The sequence below is a fragment of the Jaculus jaculus genome, chromosome 6 (assembly GCF_020740685.1).
Source record: "Jaculus jaculus isolate mJacJac1 chromosome 6, mJacJac1.mat.Y.cur, whole genome shotgun sequence".
NCBI classification, from domain to species: domain Eukaryota; kingdom Metazoa; phylum Chordata; class Mammalia; order Rodentia; family Dipodidae; genus Jaculus; species Jaculus jaculus.
The window spans coordinates 120,532,051-120,551,073 of record NC_059107.1 but is presented as its reverse complement, the minus strand read 5'-3'; the positions used below and the strand labels follow the sequence as shown (position 1 = coordinate 120,551,073).

Here is a 19,023-nt window from a genome sequence, read left to right as displayed (position 1 = left end):
GTCAACCTGGGCTAGAGTGACACCCTACCTTAAAAAGTCAAAAAAAGAAAAAATGTGCAGAATTGTCATTATTTCAAAGATGTGGTAAGCTCAATGTTATAGTAAGAACTCTGCAGTGTACACAGTGGAACATACATGTACTTGTTAGTACTGACAGTCAAGGTACTATTAGTGCTATTAAAATTTGGTACAGAAAATAACAATTTTTTTCATCCAAGTTTCACTTCCACCCTCATGTTCGGTTCAATGGAACTTTCATTTTGACCGCTCCACAGGCACTGACCACATGGTCATGCCGGTAGATGTTGGGGTACAGTCTTGCATGCCAACATGAAGGAACCACATGGCTGCAAGAGCCCAGAAAGAGGTTTTGACCTGGTCAGGCAAGAGAAAGTGCTATCATTTGCTGATTTATTTTGGACTCCCCTTAGGAAGGGCCACGGGACACATGGGCGTGAACAGAACCTTGGGCTGTGGTGTCGACTCCGTTCTCTCTCTATTTCAGGACTAAACGGTTTCAATGTGCTCTTACCGGGCAGTCAGACACCCCATACCATGGGGCCGTCTTCCAGTCAGCTGCCGTCCTTCGGGCTTCCTTGCATGGTCTTGCCATCGCCAGCCTTGGGCCCTTTTCCTGTTCTCTATTCCCCCGCAATGCCTGGACCCATTCCCTCTGCTCCTGGTGTTCTCCCAAGTACTGGACCTGTAAGTTTCGGCCTGCCTGCCATTGGATCTGTAGCTCATCTTCTCGTCAGCCCTGCGGCCATGATTGATACCCCAGTGTCCACAGTCCCTTCCACAGACCCTCAGCTTCATGGTCAGCACTCACTGACCTTGAGTCCAGTGATGTCAAGATCACACACCGTCGTCCACCCTGAGTCCCCTGGATACACGGGACATCCAGTGTCGGTAAAATTAGAGCAGGTGAGGCCTGCGGCTCCATCACACTGTGATGGGGTGTGCTCATGTTTAATTTTCGTTTTAGTCACATTATGCTACCTAGCTTCCACTGGGGACTCAATGTCAACTGCTTATTTTACAGAGCACCGAGATACAAAGTGAAAGATGACATGCCCTAGGACTTTTATCAGTCATCATTTTGTTTCCTAGAATTAGACAGAGCTGTTTTAGGTACAGTTAAAGGAGATTTGGGAGCCGGGCATGGTGGCACACGCCTTTAATCCCAGCACTTGGGAGGGAGAGGTAGGTGGATCGCCATGAGTTCAAGGCCATCCTGAGACTACATAGTGAATTCCAGGTCAGTTTGGGCTAGAGTGAGACCCTACTTCAAAAAATCAAAAAGAAAAAAAAAAAGTAAATAATAAAAAGGAGATTTGGGGAAATGCTTCATATTTAGGTGATTCCAGTGATCTCGAAATTTCATTAATTTCATTCAAGTAGAATAATCTGAATTTGAAGTACGCAGCTATAAAACAATCAAGGGAAACTGGGAAGACTTTAATAAGAGAAATCTAACTCAGGTTCTTCTCAGCATACATTTGGTAGAATATGATGTCTAGGAGCTAATGAACATACATACATACATATATATACTCATTTAAATATACATACATAATGAGACTGGTAATGTGGCTCAGCAGTTAAAGGCACTTGCTTGTAAAGCCTGCTGGACTGGGTTCAGTTCCCCAGTACCCATATAAAGCCTGTTTGCAGTGGCAAGAAGCCCAGCTTCTGTTCTTTCTCTCTCCTCCCTTCCTGTCTTTATTTCTCTTTCTCTAAGTCTCATAAATAAGTACATTAAAATCTGTATACATTTGCCTCTGTCCGCAAATATTTGTTCAGTTCCTAGTCTATGAAGATGTTCAAAGTGACTAGTTACTCTCAGAAAAAAAAAAGTTATATTTGCCCAAAAATACTTTAGATAAGTTTCAGAGGCTCAGAAGTTTGCCAGATATTGAAATAATCATGATTTTGTGTTTCAGTTTTTTGTAGTGCTGAGGATCAAGTCCATGCTAGGCAAGTGCTCTGCCACTGAGCTGTTTCCCCAGCCCCAACATACACTTTCTGATAATTAGTTATGAGCCAGCTACTGATCTAGACAAGCAGATAGCCATACACAGAATAATGGTCCCTACTGTTTTAGGGGATGTTAAATAATAAATAAATATCATGAGAGGATAAATATGAGCAAAAGGAGCTGTCTACATGTACTTCCTGTTTACAAGCATTATCAATTACTTCTTTTTTTTAATATCTTTATTTATTTATTTGATAGACAGAGAAAGATACAGAGAGAGAGAGAGAGAGAGACAGAGAGAGAATGGGCACGCCAGGGCCTCCAGCCACTGATGACAAACTCCAGACATATTTCACTCCCTTGTGCATCTGGCTAACATGGGTCCTGGGGAATTGAACCTGGGTCCTTTGGCTTTGTAGGCAAATGCCTTAACCGCTAAGCCATCCCTCTAGCCCTATCACTTAATTCTTATACCACTGTGAAGTGGATACTCATTCCCATCAGTGATGAAGTAGGCGAGAGACAGATGGGTGAAGCAGTTTGCCAAGGATCACCCAGCTAGTGATAGGAGAGGCCAGGCCCTGGCTATCAACCCTGGCCACATATGTAGCTTTTTTGATAGCCTGCCTTTCAGCACCCCAAATCAACCTGAATGGAATGTCCAGTTGTGCTAAGTGGTGTCCAGAAGACTAAAGGGATGCAGGTGAAAGGACAGCAGAGTGGGGGAGCAACCACATGGGCATCACAGGACCACTGGTCAAGAAGAGTCGGTTTGGGGCTGGAGAGGTGGCTTAGCGGTTAAGGCATTTGCCTGCAAAGCCACCTACATAAGCCAGATGCACAAGAGTTCTTGGAGTTCATTTGCAGTGACTAAGCTAGCCCTGGCATGCCCATTCTCTCTCTCTCTCTCTCTCTCTCTCTCTCTCTCTCTCTCTCTCTCTCTCTCTCTCCCTGTCTCTTTCTCTCTCAACTAACTAAATAAAATAACTTTTAAACATAAAAAAGAGGGCTGGAGAGATGGCTTAGCGGTTAAGCGCTTGCCTGTGAAGCCTAAGGACCCCAGTTCAAGGCTCGATTCCTCAGGGCTCACATTAACCAGATGCACAAGGGGGCGCACATATCTGGAGTTTGTTTGCAATGGCTGGAGGCCCTGGCGCACCCATTCTCCCTCTCTATCTTCCTCTTTCTCTGTCACTCTCAAATAAATAAATAAAAATGAACAAAAAAAATTTTAATAAAATTAAATAAAAAGAAGAGTCAGTTTCATTTTACTTCTGGTTTTTCTCTTTATTTAGTCACCCATTCCAGTGACCCCAAAGAGCATCCAACGCAGACATCGTGAGACATTTTTCAAGACACCAGGTAGCCTTGGAGACCCTATCGTCAGAAGAAGAGAAAGGAATCAGACCCGAAACACCACCTCAGCCCAAAGGAGACTGGAGATCCCCAGCAGTGGGCCTGACTAGCTCGCAGCCTCGGCAGGGGTGGGGGGGACAACAAAGAGAACATCCACACGTCCTGGGTGATGTCCTCAGTGGAATGCTTGCCATCCCTGTCCTGGGCTCGTATCCTCGCTTTCTCTTTCATCCACTGGTTCTACTAACTTTCCAACAGCATGAATCACCTGTTTTCCTGAAAGTAATGATTTTTAATTAAGCATTTCCTGCCAGCTAGAGTTCAGGCTCTGCTTGGTGTCACAGTGGCAGCCCTCACTAACTGGTGTGGTTTTAAGTCAGAGTGCTAGAAGGACATCTGGACAGGCGGCTGGAGCCGTGCGGTTTTCCTGAAGGGGGCTGTCTAGCACTTAACCAGGGTAAGCATTTGTGACATGAATTTGCACTTACCCTAAGTAAGGCTGTGGTGAGAGAACTTTCTTTCTACAGCTTAAACTCACTACTGCTTCCTTAGGCTTCGCCAGGAAGCCACCTTCAGTTATGAATCCTATGGTATTATTTATTTTGTTCCTAAAATGGGATTTAGTGCAAAAGTTTACAACTACAGCCTAATACATTTTCTTTCAGGGTATGACGACTTGAATGTTGATAACTTTTATGTATAATTTACCCTGCACTTAATCTACAGCCTATTAATAATGTGGATAAATGTATATACGTGACAAATGTCAAGACCAAAATAACTGTGAATGACACACCTGGCTATCAATGAACTGTGCTGACCCTGCCTCGGGGCAGGAGAACGGAGGTGAAGTCTTAGGGCCTGGTGCTGCCTCTCCACTCACTGCAAACACTGAGGTTTGACCATGTGCTTCAGAAACTCCTACCGTGTTCAGTTGCCCTTCACTACACGCCCTGCATTTTCTTTCTCTGTCACTGTTCACTGTAGAGGGTCACGTATGGATGCTGGTTGTAAAATGAATCAGGATGATAGAGCGTAATTATGCAGAAAATTGCGACCTGGATGAGAATTCTGGTTGGATTCTGAAGACTCAACAGTATAGCAATATGTACAGCAAAAGACAATTCTGTTCTTTTACTCATTTTCTTCAAGTTTGGAGGGGTCACAGAGAAAACAGATACATGCTTCCATTTCTGAGAGTACTCAAACCATAGCTGTCTGGTATCCCAAGAAAGTGAGATCAGGTGAGTGCAGGGGCTGACTATGCTGGCGCGAACACAATTCTAGAAACCATGAAGACACGTTACTTCAGGGGGACCTTAAGGAACCAGCTAGTATTTTGTGTTCTAGACATATTAATGTTTACCTCACTTTTCAGAGTAAATGGTTCCCTTTTTTCTTCCTTTGATCTCTCTTTTAACCTACCATAGATTTAGAATCTTAGTATAGAACTTATTTTATATTTTTGGACCCAGTAAAATATTATATGAAAAAATAAAAATATTAATTTAAGAGACTCTGGGAGTCTGAGTAAAGTAGCTTTATATTAACTACAGGATACCATTCGCCTTACTACACCCCCACAATATTTTTATGAGAACTTGAGATAGGTAGCCAGATTCAACAAATTTGTTACGTCAGATTTTTGTAAACACTAAACTTCTTTAAAGCTTACAAGGTGGTGTTCTCTCCCTCTTTTTAAAAACTCTTAACTAGAGTTAAAGTAAACGTGGTTCTAACTATTGACACTTGCATCGTATTAACTACCCTAAACCATGCCGCTGGAATCCCTGTTGGGGCAAATAAAAACATGCCTTCCTGGAGGTTATAGGATGTGCAGTGGGTAAGTCTGTGCAGGGCGTGTGATTTGAAATCTGTTAATGCTGGAGAACGTGCATAAGATATTGTGAAAGCCAGGTGTGGTGACAGACGCCTTTAATCCCAGCACTCGGGAGGCAGAGGTAGGAGAGGCGCTGTGAGTTTGAGGCCACCCTGAGATTACATAGTTAATTCCAGGTCAGCCTGAGCCAGAATGAGGCCCTACCTCAAAAAAAAAAAAAAAAAAAAGAGAGAGAGAGAACAAGATATTGTGACCAAGAAGTTTGCATTTAGATGGAAACATAAATTTTTTTTCTTTTCCTATTCCTGAATGCTCTCTACTTAATTTAACTTTATGATCTCCTTTGTCATCATTATTCTGTGAGTTTGATTTGACCACATCAACCTCAGAGAAGTTGTGGTTCTTGAGTGTTGAAATGCAGTTCCATAAACGAGTGGTATGACTTTGTGACCACACTCAATATGAAGGAAAGTCACTTCTGTGCCGAGTACCACTCGGTGTGGCCTTCTGTGATATAAAAATAATCAGTGGTTGTTTCTGTCAAGGAAGTGAATCTTTCTGACAGTACACCTGAAGTAGTGAAGCTGCTGGCTTGACTTGGATACTTTGGGTAATGAAGATGCAATGGCAATCCAGAATCTTGTCGTCTAACGTCATGGGGGAATCCTGCTAAGGAATCGCAGCTTTGAGTCAGCACTGAGGGCTGTGTGCCCTGCACCGTCCAGGGTTTGTGAAGCCCGTGCATTCTGGTACAAGATTTGGGGGTATAACTTTGATACTTGAATCTACCCTACCAAGTTTACATTATTCAATCCCTTGTTGTAAGGTGCTATTTCTGTATTTAAGCAACTGTGTAAAGGTGCTTTCTGCTTATCTTATTGCACTGCTGGGGTTATGTAGGCATTAACTTTATTGCTGCTTACTGCTTTGGTTTCCATATTACATAGTTCTGCTCTTTTTCCTCATGGCTATATTATCTATAGCTCTCTACTTGTAACTTTACTACATGTAAACCGATTTTATTTCTTTTAGAAAAAAAAATATCAAACTTTATAAAATAGCAATAAAAAATACATTCAGTAACAGATATTGGTTGTATTTCTTGATGGGTATGCTTTATTTACATTTATAGTAGGGGCCACCCAGTCCCTGAGAAACCCAAGTTGGCTGTTTTTGCTGAGATTTTTTCCTCTGCTTCTCACACACCAAAAACGATTGTGTCAGATAACCTGGGAGTGTGGGAGGGATGAGGGGCCATGCTGTTCCCCTGATTTCTACCACGTCCAATGGCTGTAGGTTTGGAGCTATTAGGTGAGGCTGATATCCATGCCGGATGAGTGTTGGGATCCATGGTTAAGCGCTTCTGGTCTAACAGATGCTCGCCTTTAATCCAAAGCTTAGGACCACTGCCAAACCTTACATGACTCCATTTGGTGTTTATATGTTCAGAGTGAGCTGTGCAGTATAGTGTGGTCTCTTCCAGAGTGAGGGGATTGACCGACATCAGAGTTGGTTCATGTGGACAATGTCTTAGGGGGATTGTAAGTCTGAATGTGTCACAGACCACACATTTTCCTCCAGCTGCTTTCCTCATAGCCTCTGGTTTTCCTGCAGTCCACACAAATTGGGGCAGCACTTGAAACAGTCCCCAGCTATCTCCATGAACCCATTCCCCATGTCTCCACTGACCCCCACTCTTAGTAAATCCAACCTAGTTTACAGTAGCAGCTGTTCCTCTAGCAACACTGCTTTGCAACCCCACCCCCACCCCCAAGGGAGTCAGTGACCAGAACTGGAAAGGTGCTGCGGGAAGGCTAGAGGCAAACACCTCCCCTCGCCCTGCAGCTAGCCCAGGGATAACCTCATTAACTCCATTTCCCCAATCATCTCACACAGCCTTGTGGGTGAAGGGACTCAATAGTTGTGAAACTGGTTTTGCAAAACCTTAATTCTGCAGAACCCAACACCTGTGGGATAGAGCGCTTGGTGTAACTTGGTGCTGCATCCACACCATGTAATAATATCCTGTAATAAGCTTCCATTGTCCCAGATGCCCATGTTCCTAGATGATTGTCAAGGTACTTTTGATTCCACACATATCAAACTTTTTTTTTAGTGCTATGAACAGTTTGATTAATTCAGTGTCTTCTCTGACCTGAATGCTCCCAAATTTAGATCATGCCACAAGCTAAAATAGTTTTTATCATCACATCTAAAACCCATTGTTGGAAATAGCTCTTTTGCTGGGCACGCACCTTTAATCCCAGCACTCAGGAGGCAGAGGTAGGAGGATCACCGTGAGTTTGAGGCCACCCTGACACTACATAGTGAATTCCAGATCAGCCTGAGCTAGAATGAGACCCTACCTCAAAAAAAGAAAAGGAAAGAGCCGGGTGTGGTGGCGCACGCCTTTAATCCCAGCACTCGGGAGGCAGAGGTAGGAGGATCACCATGAGTTCAAGGCCACCCTGAGACTACATAGTGAATTCCAGGTCAGCCTGAGCCAGAGTGAGACCCTACCTCGAAAAACAAAAATAAAAATAAAAAATAAAAGAAAAGGAAAGAATGAAAAGCAGAGCCGGGTGTGCTGGCACATGCCTTTAATCCCAGCAATGGGAAGGCTGAAGTAAAAGGATTGGCTGAATTTGAAGTCAGCAAGGGCTGCAGAATGAGTTCCAGGCCAGCCTGGGATAGCGTGAGGCTCCGCCCCCCCCCCCAAAATAACAAAACAACAAAAAGAATGAAAAGTAGGCACTGATGAAATTAATGGTGGATGTTTAATTTGGTGTTGGCTTGCATGTATATACGTAGGTACGTGTGTAGGCGCACTGAATGCATCTGCTCGACTTCAGGTGACGGCCTTGGTGCTGTCCCTCAGGTACACTGCCCACCTCTGAGACAGCCTTCTCATTGGCCTAGACCTCACTGATGAGGCTAGACTGGGAAGCCACGAACCCCGGGAATCCTCCTGTATGGACTTGCCCAGGGCACGCCACGACATACAGTATTTTTACATGGGTTGTAGGGATCAAACTCAACCCCTCATGCTGGCTGCAAGGTGAGCAGTTTACAGACTGAGGAATCTCCCCAGTCCTACATAAAGTCTTTTCACATAAGACTACAGTTCAAGAAAAATGACTCTCCTAACAGCACTCTTACAACTATTGTTCGCTAAAAAGAAAAGATGGGCTGAGATGACTCCATGCCCAAGTAAGTGAGTACCTGAGTTTGGATGTCCTAGAGTGCACACAAAGCCAAGGGGCTTGGCAGGGTCTGAGCCCGGTGTACTCACTGAGGGTGAGGCGGCAGTCGTGACGGGCACTGTGTGGGAGCTCACAGCCAGCCTGCCTGGTGGACGCCCAGTGCACAGAGAGAGCTACCTCAAGTGACGTGGAAAGTGAGAACGGATGCCCAAGTTGTCCTCCGGCCTCCATGTGTGTGTGTGACACACGCACACCAGCACTCACACACACAAACATACGTATAACACACACACACACACACACACACACGAATATTAGCTTCAGAAGGGCAGGAATCACAACTGTTTTACATCTGTATTCTCCATAAAGGTATAATCACAAGAGAAGGGGGAATACTAGAGGCAGAATTACAGGAAAAGTTAAAAAAAAATTAAGAGGTTTTAGAGAGCTCTTTCATTGCATGGTTTCAGTGATAAACAGCTAGTTAGCTATTTAGAATTATGTCAGTCTTTTAATTTGACTTTTATGGCTCCACAGTGTCACCAGTATTTTATTTATTTATTAAGTTATTTATTTATTTACTTGCAAGCAGAGAATTAGATAAAGAGAATGGGCATACCAGGGCTTCTTGTCACTGCAATGAATGCCATATGCATGTGTATCTGGTTTTATGTGGATAATGGGAATAGACCCAGGCCTGTGAGGCCTTGCAAGCAAGCACCTTTAGCCACAGAGCCATCTCTCCAGCCTAATGTCACCGATATTTATAAAATAAATTTACTCATGACCCTCCTGCTGCTAAGCCTTCAGTAGCATTCCAGGTTTTGTTCCTTCCAGACTCTTCACAGACTGGGTCCAACTGGCCCTCAGCATTCATTTCTACTCCCCATCTCCCAGAGTCTGGAAGCCTGTCATCTACTTTCCCAGAATCCCTTGCTACCTGGTTCCAGATGTGCTTTTTGGTCAGCTTTTAGTGACTCAGATTCATTTTTTAATATTTTATTTTATTTATATACTTATTAAAGAAACAATGTGCATGCCAGGGCCTCTAACCACTACAAATGAACTCCACAGGCATGCACCACCATGTGCTCCAGACGCAAGTGCTACCTTGTGTATCTAGCATACGTGGATTCTGGGGAGTTGAACCTGGGCCCTTTAGGCTTTGCAGCTTAGCACCTTAACTTGTAAGCCATCTCTCCAGCCCCTCAAGTTCATTTTTATTTTAAGCCTTCATTCTGTCTCATGGCAGAACTTAGTCTCACATGCCTGCTCCCCACATACTTGCTGCTGGAAGCTGCTAGGGAACTTTTAGTGGCAATAGCTTTCAACCATAAACATTCCAACAATGAGGGGCTCCTTCTCACTCTTGCCACATTTGTGCCTAGCTCTGTGTGTCAGCTTTACCCACAGAATGCAGCAATTAGTCCCACACAGTCAAGTTCAACAGAAGAGGGGGGAAAAAGAAAGAAAGAATTCTTCTTTGAAAGTTCTTTCAGAAGGAAGACTAAAAAGGAGCTTTATGAGCCCCTCAGACAGTTCTCCTTGGTTCTCAGAAACCCATGCTGTTCTCTACGCTTGCTGTGGTTTAAATATAGGTTGTCCTTAGGTCACTGGAGGAGGGCCCTGCCATCACTCCTCTCCCTCTCCCTTCCCTTCCCAGGTCTTCTCCCCCTCCCTCTTTCTCTTCTGGCTTGTTGCAGTAGACAGCCTTGGGTCCCTGGATGAACCTCCAGACGAGATACAGCTTATGGTCAGGAAGGGCTTCGTTGCAGCTTACAGGTAAAGGGGAGTTCTACAATGGCAGAAGAAGCTGCCCCCCCCCTGGCCCCGCTTCCAGACATCCCCGCAGGGAAAAAAGCCCAAAGTAACCACCAGCAGAAGCTAGCACACTACAGGAACTCCAGACAAAGCTCAAGCATTCTGTAGACCGGAATCTCCCTAGCACACCTTGGGGCTCGACCCTAGGATCCACCCACCGCGACACCTCCTCTAGCCAGGTGGCTGGAGAGCTGACTTACAAGCTTTAATAAACTCCCAAATGTACTGGGGGCCATCCATTCAAACTACTACACTTGTCTTGAGTCCTCTTTCTTTGACACATGCCGCCCACCATCACCATCTCTGAACTTACTTAGGAAGGTGCCACACCTTTAAATTTCTAAAAGCCAGAGGCTAAGTAAACCTTTTCTCCGTATAAATTACCTCCAGTGTTTTGTTAGAGGAATTAAAAGCTGAATGTTCATTTTCCAATCAGGTAGGCCTAAACAAGATGATCTTTTTCTGGTTGTTTGTTTTTGTTTTTGTTTTTCAAAGTAGGGTCTCACACTAGCCCTGGCTGACCTGGAATTCCCTATGTCGTCTCAGGATGGAGTCGAATTTATGGTGATCCTCCTACCTCTGCCTCCCGAGTTCTGGGATTAAAGGCGTACGCCACCACGCCCGGCTAAGATTATCTTTCATCACTGGGACCAACCTATGGGGTTGGGTGTTGACCATGGGCTCTTTGAGGGGAGATTGGCCCCTGAACAAAATTCAGGTTCAATTGGAATGGAAAAACACAGGAACTAGTCGCTAGCTAACAACAGTGATTTCACTACAACCTTATTCCCTTCCCTTACAGTGACATGACACCCAACCAGAGCAAGGGTTAATGAGTCCTCCCCCTCCCTCTTCCTCTCTCTTCCTCTTATCTCTTTTGACCTCACCACGATGTCCTTGGATTCCATGACCATCTCCGTGGTGGATGGTTCTGGGGCCACCTTCTGGATCCAAGGCTGTCTCAGGGTTTTTCTTTTCTTTTGTTTTTGTCCCTCACCCTCAGCTTCTTGGCCCACTGCTTTACACACAGCTCAGGGGCCCAGGGAAGCTTCTGGAACTGTGTTGTTTCAGTTAAGACTGGCCACAACCCCTTTTCCTATAAAGCTGACCCTTTGAGGCCACTATCAATAAAGCCAGCTTGGTATACAAAAGCAATTAGCTTTTTCAACCTGCGAGGCCATTTTGGTCAAGTGTTTCCATCATTTCAAGGGCGTAAATCTCAAAGAAACATAAAGTGATGTATAAAGGTGCTTACTGTACCAATGTTCATTACAACAGAAAGCTGTAAGAGATCGTGTTGTCAAACTGCCTGTTAAATATTTATCTTTATTTCTGCAGATCAGTTCTGCCCTCAGCCCTAATCAGGAAAGCCTTCCCCCCTCCTTCCCCTGCCCCCAGCAGTAAGAGATGGTTAATGTGAAGACTAAGAACTGGTAAAATGCTGACAGCATTAGACCTACACGGGACATAAGCATTCCTCCAGGGCTTAAGGAACATCACTGAAGATTAGGTGAAAAGAGTGAAAGAGCCAGAGGATGAGGAACAGCCCTGTGGACCTCTAGAACGCAGACAGGACAGGTCATTGCATCCATGCGCTCACAGCAGCTGTGGTAATCTGCACAGGGTGAAGCCAGTCAACAGTTTGTTGCGGATAGAGAAGAGACTGCTAACCTCAGGGTCTTTCTGTATGCTGGAGATGCTTTGTAAAAATAAAATAAATTTGGGGCTGGAGAGGTGGCTTAGCAGTTAAGCACTTGCCTGTGAAGCTTAAGTACCCTGGTTCAAGGCTTGATTCCCCAGTACCCACATTATCCAGATGCACAAGGGGCGCATGCATCTGGAGTTCATGCAGTGGCTGGAGGCCCTGGTGCACCCATTCTCTCTCTCTCTCTCTCTCTCTCTCTCTCTCTCCCTCCCTCCCTCCTTCCCTCCCTCCCCCTCTCTCTCTCTCTTCCTCTGTCGCTCTCAAATAAATAAATAAACAAGATTTTAAAAATAAAATAAATTTTTAAAAGGTAAAATAAACTCTTTGATATTTTTATCTTAGAAAATGATAGCCATTTGCTTACTGTCCAACCAGAGCTCCTGCCCTGGGTTTTCATGATTATGAGGCTGTCATACTGGCCTTTCCATCTGCCGCCCCTTCCTGGAGGAAATGCGCCTCCTCACCCGCTCAGTTCTGCAAAGGTCAGAAACCGGGGCGGAAGTGACGTGTGTTCCTTTGGAATAGAAGTTTTGAGATAGTGCTCCTGTTTTCCTCAGCCTGTTTTTTCCTCTCTGCCAGGAAGCCAGTCTTTGAAGGGCTGTCCGGGCAAGAAGCGGAGCGGTGGCCAGCCCGCAGTGAGCTCACAGGCTGAGCAGAGGGAAAAGGTGTTTGCAAGGGCTGAGATTTGGGGATGCTATCCTGACTGGCACAATTTTAGAACACAGCAAACAGGAAGTAGGAGGGCCAACCTACTGTAACTGACTTTAGAAAACCAAGGCTTTCAACCTGACAATAAACATCTCCTAACGTCACCTTTTTTTTTTTTTTGCTAATGCAGAAGACATTCTAGAAAAAGTGACAGTTATTTAAACTCATTAAAATCAAAATTGAAATCTTCACTGTGACCTCTACTGTCTTCTGGAAAGCTCCACTATAGACTGGCTTTCATGTAGAATGAGCAGACTTTTTAAATGAGAGGTATATTCAAGCCACTTTAAGGTAGTCTATTTTCTTTATACCCCAAGATTCCATTCTGACTAATTTCTAAAATATATTTGATGAGGAACTCTCTGGTCAACTGTTCTACTCTTCCGGTACTCTCCTCCCCTTTCTCATGTCAGGTGAGAACAGACTACTTATCCTGCAAATGAAGGGGACAGAGGTGTTCCCTCTGGGTGGGGGCAACACTGGCCCCTTGCCACTGGGATATCTGAAGTACTGGTATGTGTTGAGAGTCAGGGATTCTAACGAGGAACAATCAAATATCTCTCAGGTCCACTGGTTTCCAATTATTTTGCTGTCAACACCTTAAAGCAGGGCCTAGCCCAGCGGTTCACTGATGAAAAAGAAGACACAGAGAAAACCATTAAAAGCATACAAGGGAGACGGCTCAGCATGTCAAAGCAGCTGTGTAGTAAACCCGATGAACTGAGTTCAGATCCTCATAGCTCATGTAAAGCTGGATGCAGTAATCAGTGTCTGTAGTTCTAGTCCTCCTGTGGCAAGACGGGAGGTAGAAACAGGAGTATGCTGGTAGTTCGTGGGATTGGCAGCCTGCTATACAGAGCAGAGATCAACGGGAGACCCTGCCTCAAACAGGATGGCAGGAAGGCATTCCAAAGTTCTCCTCTGACCTCCACATGCATGAGTGTGTTTTTTTCTCTGTCTCTCTCTTTCTCTCTTACAAATGGGTAATTAAAAAAAAAAAGGACAAAAGGCACTTTGGGCAAGAACTCAGAAATCATTTTTTAAACTGAGTTAACATTACCTAGAGAAAGTCCTTCCTTCCCCATTGTTTCTTTCTGAGAATATTTCCTGGGGAAAAATAATTATGAATGGCTTGATGCAGATCCTGTCACATACTAGCAATAATGAACCTTCATCATGAACACATAATTATTTAAGGCCTTAGCCTTCTAAGAGGTAACTTTCGAAATAAAGAATTATTTTACTGAATTAAATAATTATTAACATTAAAAAATCATGTACTAAAAATTTGAATAAATCCTCATAGAACAATAAATTGCAATTTAAACTTAATTTATTTTGTTACAGAGAATGTGTTTTATACATATGGTATTAGATATATAACATTTTAACATATATAGTATTATGTAAGTAACATTTTAACATTTAGCATTAAGTATGTCACATGAGACATTAGAAATATGTAATCCCTGGACTCCAGAGGCAGAAAACATGAGGAATTCAATGTCATTCACAGCCACACAAGTTCCAGGCCAGCCTGGACTACATGAAACCCTGCCTTAAAAAGGGAAAGAAAAAAAATTGTATAACACATGAGAATATAAGTCTGTCAGGAAACTGGAATTCAAATAACAGTCCGAGGAAGAAAATGGAACTATGTGAAAATGATTCACTTGAAAGAACTTGCTCGTGCAGTTTAATAAGAGCTGATGTTATGTAACAAATCCCTGTGGTGTTTAGATTACATTGCTGTGCGTGCATGAAAGGAGTGACAATATTCACAAGCCACGGGAGATTATATTCCTTGCAACCAGTTAAACTTGCAGTCAAAAGTTTTACACGGCAACTTGAACATGTGCTACAACTTCTGAAAGTGAGTCTCGGGGTACCTGAGCCGAGCCCCTGCGCACTCGTTGGTCTGAGAGGGGGCCTGCAGGAAGGACTTTCTCTAGGTAATGTTAACTCAGTTTAAAAAATGATTTCTGAGTTCTTGCCCAAAGTGCCTTTTGTCCTTTTTTTTTTAATTACCCATTTGTAAGAGAGAAAGAGAGAGACAGAGAAAAAAACACACTCATGCATGTGGAGGTCAGAGGAGAACTTTGGATGCCTTCCTGCCATCTTGTTTGAGGCAGGGTCTCCCGTTGATCTCTGCTCCCGATGGCTCCCAGCGCTGGCCACAAGGTGGCAGTAGTGTCCGCGCAGCATGATGGATTTCCAAAGCCAGATGACTGACAAGCCGTTTCCCGTGTTTCCTTTGCAATCAGCATGTAAAATAAACAGTTTGCATTTCCCTTGCATTAGAACACACAAAAAAAGTGTCCACTGTGACTTGCCACTGATGGATTTCAAGCTGTTTCATTAAATTTCCCTGTCATGTAACGAACTGCACTTAGAAATACCAGCCAGTGCTATATAAATCTCCTTTTCACCCATCTGGGAATGATTTGGCCATTAAGTTCATTGTTTTTCATATTCTTTTTTTGCTTTTCTCTTCTCCAGTGCTTACAGATTCACCCCCCCCACACACACACACTTGGGTTGCTAAGCAACTAAAAGAGCTTCATTGCTCTTGAACACTAACCTTGAACTCTGATGTTCTCTAAGGAGAATATGGTTGCTGCACAAATTACCCCGTCTTTCTAAAACACCAGCGCAGAATGCCTGTGACTTTTACTAATAGCAAGGAAAATCACCCCAAAATAGATAAAAGCGGGAAAAGAAAACCGGGAATTCTCCTGCAACTCTGAACATTGTGCCCAAATACTGCACCAAGGACTCAGTGTGCCTTAACATGACTGTAATTTTATTGAGCACTTGTACACCAAACACTCCGCTAAATGTATAACATGTATTTTTTTGTTTTTAGTTTGCTGCATATTACTTAACATTCCACTCTACTTTTTGAAAGCTTTCATGTCCTCTAATAGAACACTCTATGGAATTTAAGTGAAAAGTTGACTGCTGTTTTGAGAAAGGGCAAATGGGAACAGAAAGATAGAATAGCCATACACATGGCCAAGCTTACACATATGTGTATATACACACATATACATGCATATAAACATGTACACATATATACATGTATGTGAATACATATATATGTGTGTGTATGTATATATACATGCTTTGCTATGTAGCCCAGGCTGGCCTGAAATTCCTGATTGTCCCGCTTTAGCCTCCCAAGTGCTGAGGTTATAGGATGTGCCATAGTGCCTCGGTGCAAATTTATTTTTTATTTTAATTTTTGTTTTAATCTTCCAGGTTGGAAATCTGATAACCATAGAAGTAAAAAAGAGTTGCCTTTCATAGAAGCAGTCAGTGGCAAAATCTATCTTCTGTCAGACTCCAGCACTATGAGTCCTTGCTCATATTGGGTTCAAAATGTACAAAAATTACCATCATCCTCCATATTTGTCCACCTTGTAAAAGTAGGCTGGGATTTTCTCCACTAAAACTCTGCAAGGTCCCCTCAGTGCCTGGAGGGAATGTTTGCAGGCCCTGGAGAAGTGGTTCACAGTGACTGGAATGTGGGTCTTGTACAATCTGAGAAAGACACCACCCCCTCACACTGAGCCTCAGTTTCTCTATAAAAGGAAAAATACACGATATTCATGTATTAACTAGTTTGTTATTACCCTATAATGAATGGACCCCAAAATGTATAAAGCTTCAAACCCTACTTGAGTTTTCCTCTTCATTGATAGCACACCTCTCTTTGAGGGTGGCGGGTCAAAGGCAGACCTGTCATCTTCAACACAGGTCTTTCAAGGTCACCCCAGGTATCCTTCTCAGATAAACTGGACATAGGAAAGAATGAGAGGAGAATGCTTCGGGGGTGTCGTAAAGTCAGACGTAGGGGCAGGACACTTCACTTGCACCTACATTTATCAGCTAGAAGCTCACACGCATTGACGCAGTCACATGTGAGGAACTTCAAGGTGCAAGCCAGTGGGGATCTGGGACGAAAAAGGCCAGAAACTCATAAAGTATTCAGTCCTCTCTGCCTTGAGCTTAATTTTGTGAGTGTTTTCTACCCTGCCTACAGTAAGTGTTCAATACATGTTAGCATTCTTCTTCCCTCCTTATTCATATTTCTCTTTCTATGGTTCATTCCTTTTTTTTTTTTTTAATTTATTTGAGATCGACAGACACAGAGAAAGACAGATAGAGGGAGAGAGAGAGAATGGGTGTGCTAGGGCCTCCAGCCTCTGCAAACTCCAGACGCGTGTGCCCCCTTGTGCATCTGGCTAACGTGGGACCTGGGGAACCGAGCCTCGAACCGGGGTCCTTAGGCTTCACAGGCAAGCGCTTAACCGCTAAGCCTTCTCTCCAGCCCTGGTTCATTCCTTAATATAAATAGTTCTCATATAAAGTCTGACCATTAGTTACAAGATAACTCTTCAGCTGAAATTAGAACAGAAAAGTACTGGTGCAGGGAGTTTTTCCTGGTTTTTAATTAATTAATTATTTATTTTTATTGTTGTTTTTCGAGACAGAGTCTCACTATGTAGCCTAGGTTGGCCTTGAACTCCTAGCCCTCCTGCCTCAGCCTCCTGAGGATTTTGAGTGTTATTCTTGCCCAGCAGGCATCGGCTATGCTATGATTATGATTTCTCCTTTCTATATCCTCAATGGCTGCAGAATAACTGGTTCACTAGACTACAGCCAGAGAAGTGTTCAAAACAATGGCAGGTTTCCCATGCTTCCCTTTGTAGGTTTTCTAGAAGGTCACAAGTTGTCAGAGTCAGAAGAGCCTCTCAAGGTCAGCCTGCCACCTTGCCTCAGTGTGGAGACAGGAAAAGAAAGTGGAAAGTGAGGTACCCTCCAAGAATCACTCAGCTAGACAGCGTCAGGGCTAGGGCTCTCGACTTCCGCTCAAGCTGGTGAGGAAGACTGTGTCTGAAGCTTTTAGCAGCACTCGAGATAGTTTTAATTATTAAACAGGAGTGTGCAAAGTACTTTCAGAACATCATAGATGGATGACAATCGCTTCAGAAGGCAGATATGCTCAGAAAGCAGAAGCTAAAAATGCCAGTTTTGCCTAGAAACAATAGCATGTTTGTTGGGTCATTTATCATTTATTTAATGAATTTCAAGGTGAGGAAAAAAATTAGGAGAGTTACTATCTGATGAGGAATCAAGTGAAAGATCCAAATCAAGGAGGGAAAGGAGAAATAGGACACTCCCCTGCAGGAAGGATAGAAGATTTTGCATGGGCAAAAATATATATACTGGAAGCTTTGAAAATCAAAAAGGACAGGTTTTGAACCTTCTTTATGAAACACGGGAAAATGTACATAACACAGAAGGTAGGTAGAAAGTATGGTATGCATGCATGTGTATGTTCGTATGTGTGTGCATGCAGGTGTGTGGGTACGGTCTTCCTCAATTGCTCTACATGTAACTTTGTGAGGCCGGATCTGTAGTAGTTTGAATATGATAATTTGAATGTGTGGCTCCCTACGCTCACGTGTTTCACTGAAATTGAGTCTGTGGAGTGCCAGACAGCCTGGGTAAAGATACAGGCATGCCGAGTCCAGCAGATTTGACCCCTCCGTGGCCTTCGGCGCCCTGGCCTGCGCTCTGGGCTCCCTGAGCCTGGCGACCCCGGCCCTTGCTGCCCGGTCCGGAGCCTTCTCCCTGCCGCCTGAGTGCTGAGCGATGCCCTTCTTCAACTGCCCTCTGCCTCCGTGTTGCCCCCTGCTGCCCAGTACGTTCCTCTGCGGACCTTAGTGCTAGGTTTGTATCCTGGATGAGTCAAACCAAGTAAGTATGCCATTAGGACCCTGGAGATGAGGCGGTCTGGCGGGCGCGACCACACAGGCGGGATCAAGTGCATGGCACCCGTGGGGGCCGCAGCCCAAGCTGGAAAACCCTTCGAAAAGGTGGTAGTAGGCCGCGATGATCCCTGTAGGTTAGCAGGCATAGCTCTGGTGGCTGGAGGCAACCGGAAACGCTGGGTCATTGCCACAGAAAACATGAAGGCAGGAGCTGCAATCCTGAACTTGAACCAGACAGGCAGAATGGCAGTCGCTGCTCGGGAGAGGGACGCACACCCTCTGGGGCTGCCGCCAGCGACCGCAACAGCTGCTGTCCAGCTGCGCTCCAAGAGGCAGAGGCAGGTGCTCCCTGCTTGCATAGCAACAGGGTCCAGGACCCAACGTTGATCATAACCAACGCGGGGTCATCGGCAAAAAAGGTCGGAGCCGCTGCCTGGGCAAGAGGCCTAACAGTGCATTGTGGTGCCGCAAGGGAGACCGGGCTGGTTGAAAGATTTGGCCACTGCCCCCCATGAAGACTTATGTCAAGCTGCCCTCAGCTGCTGCCCAAAGCTGATAGCCCTGGACTCTAATAAAATGCCATTTATTCGTGTGGTTCTGAAATCCCCTTATTTGAAGAGGATAAAATTGTA

General features: G+C 44.3%; 1 protein-coding gene and 1 pseudogene across 2 annotated transcripts in view; both read left to right on the top strand.

The window, feature by feature from the left end:
* Positions 1-5,332, top strand: part of E2f7 (E2F transcription factor 7) — a 47,597-nt gene extending 42,265 nt beyond the window's left edge. Inside the window, exons 12-13 of one of the 2 annotated variants that reach the window (XM_004650130.2) lie at positions 506-924; positions 3,274-5,332. In XM_004650130.2, coding sequence (XP_004650187.2) covers positions 506-924; positions 3,274-3,444 — 590 coding nt within the window. In that variant the 3' untranslated portion in view covers positions 3,445-5,332. The remainder of the gene's footprint in view (positions 1-505; positions 925-3,273) is intronic. The other variant, XM_045153168.1, reaches the window with a different exon arrangement.
* LOC123461546 lies at positions 4,360-18,947 on the top strand (annotated as a pseudogene).
* The last annotated feature ends 76 nt before the right edge of the window (positions 18,948-19,023 follow it).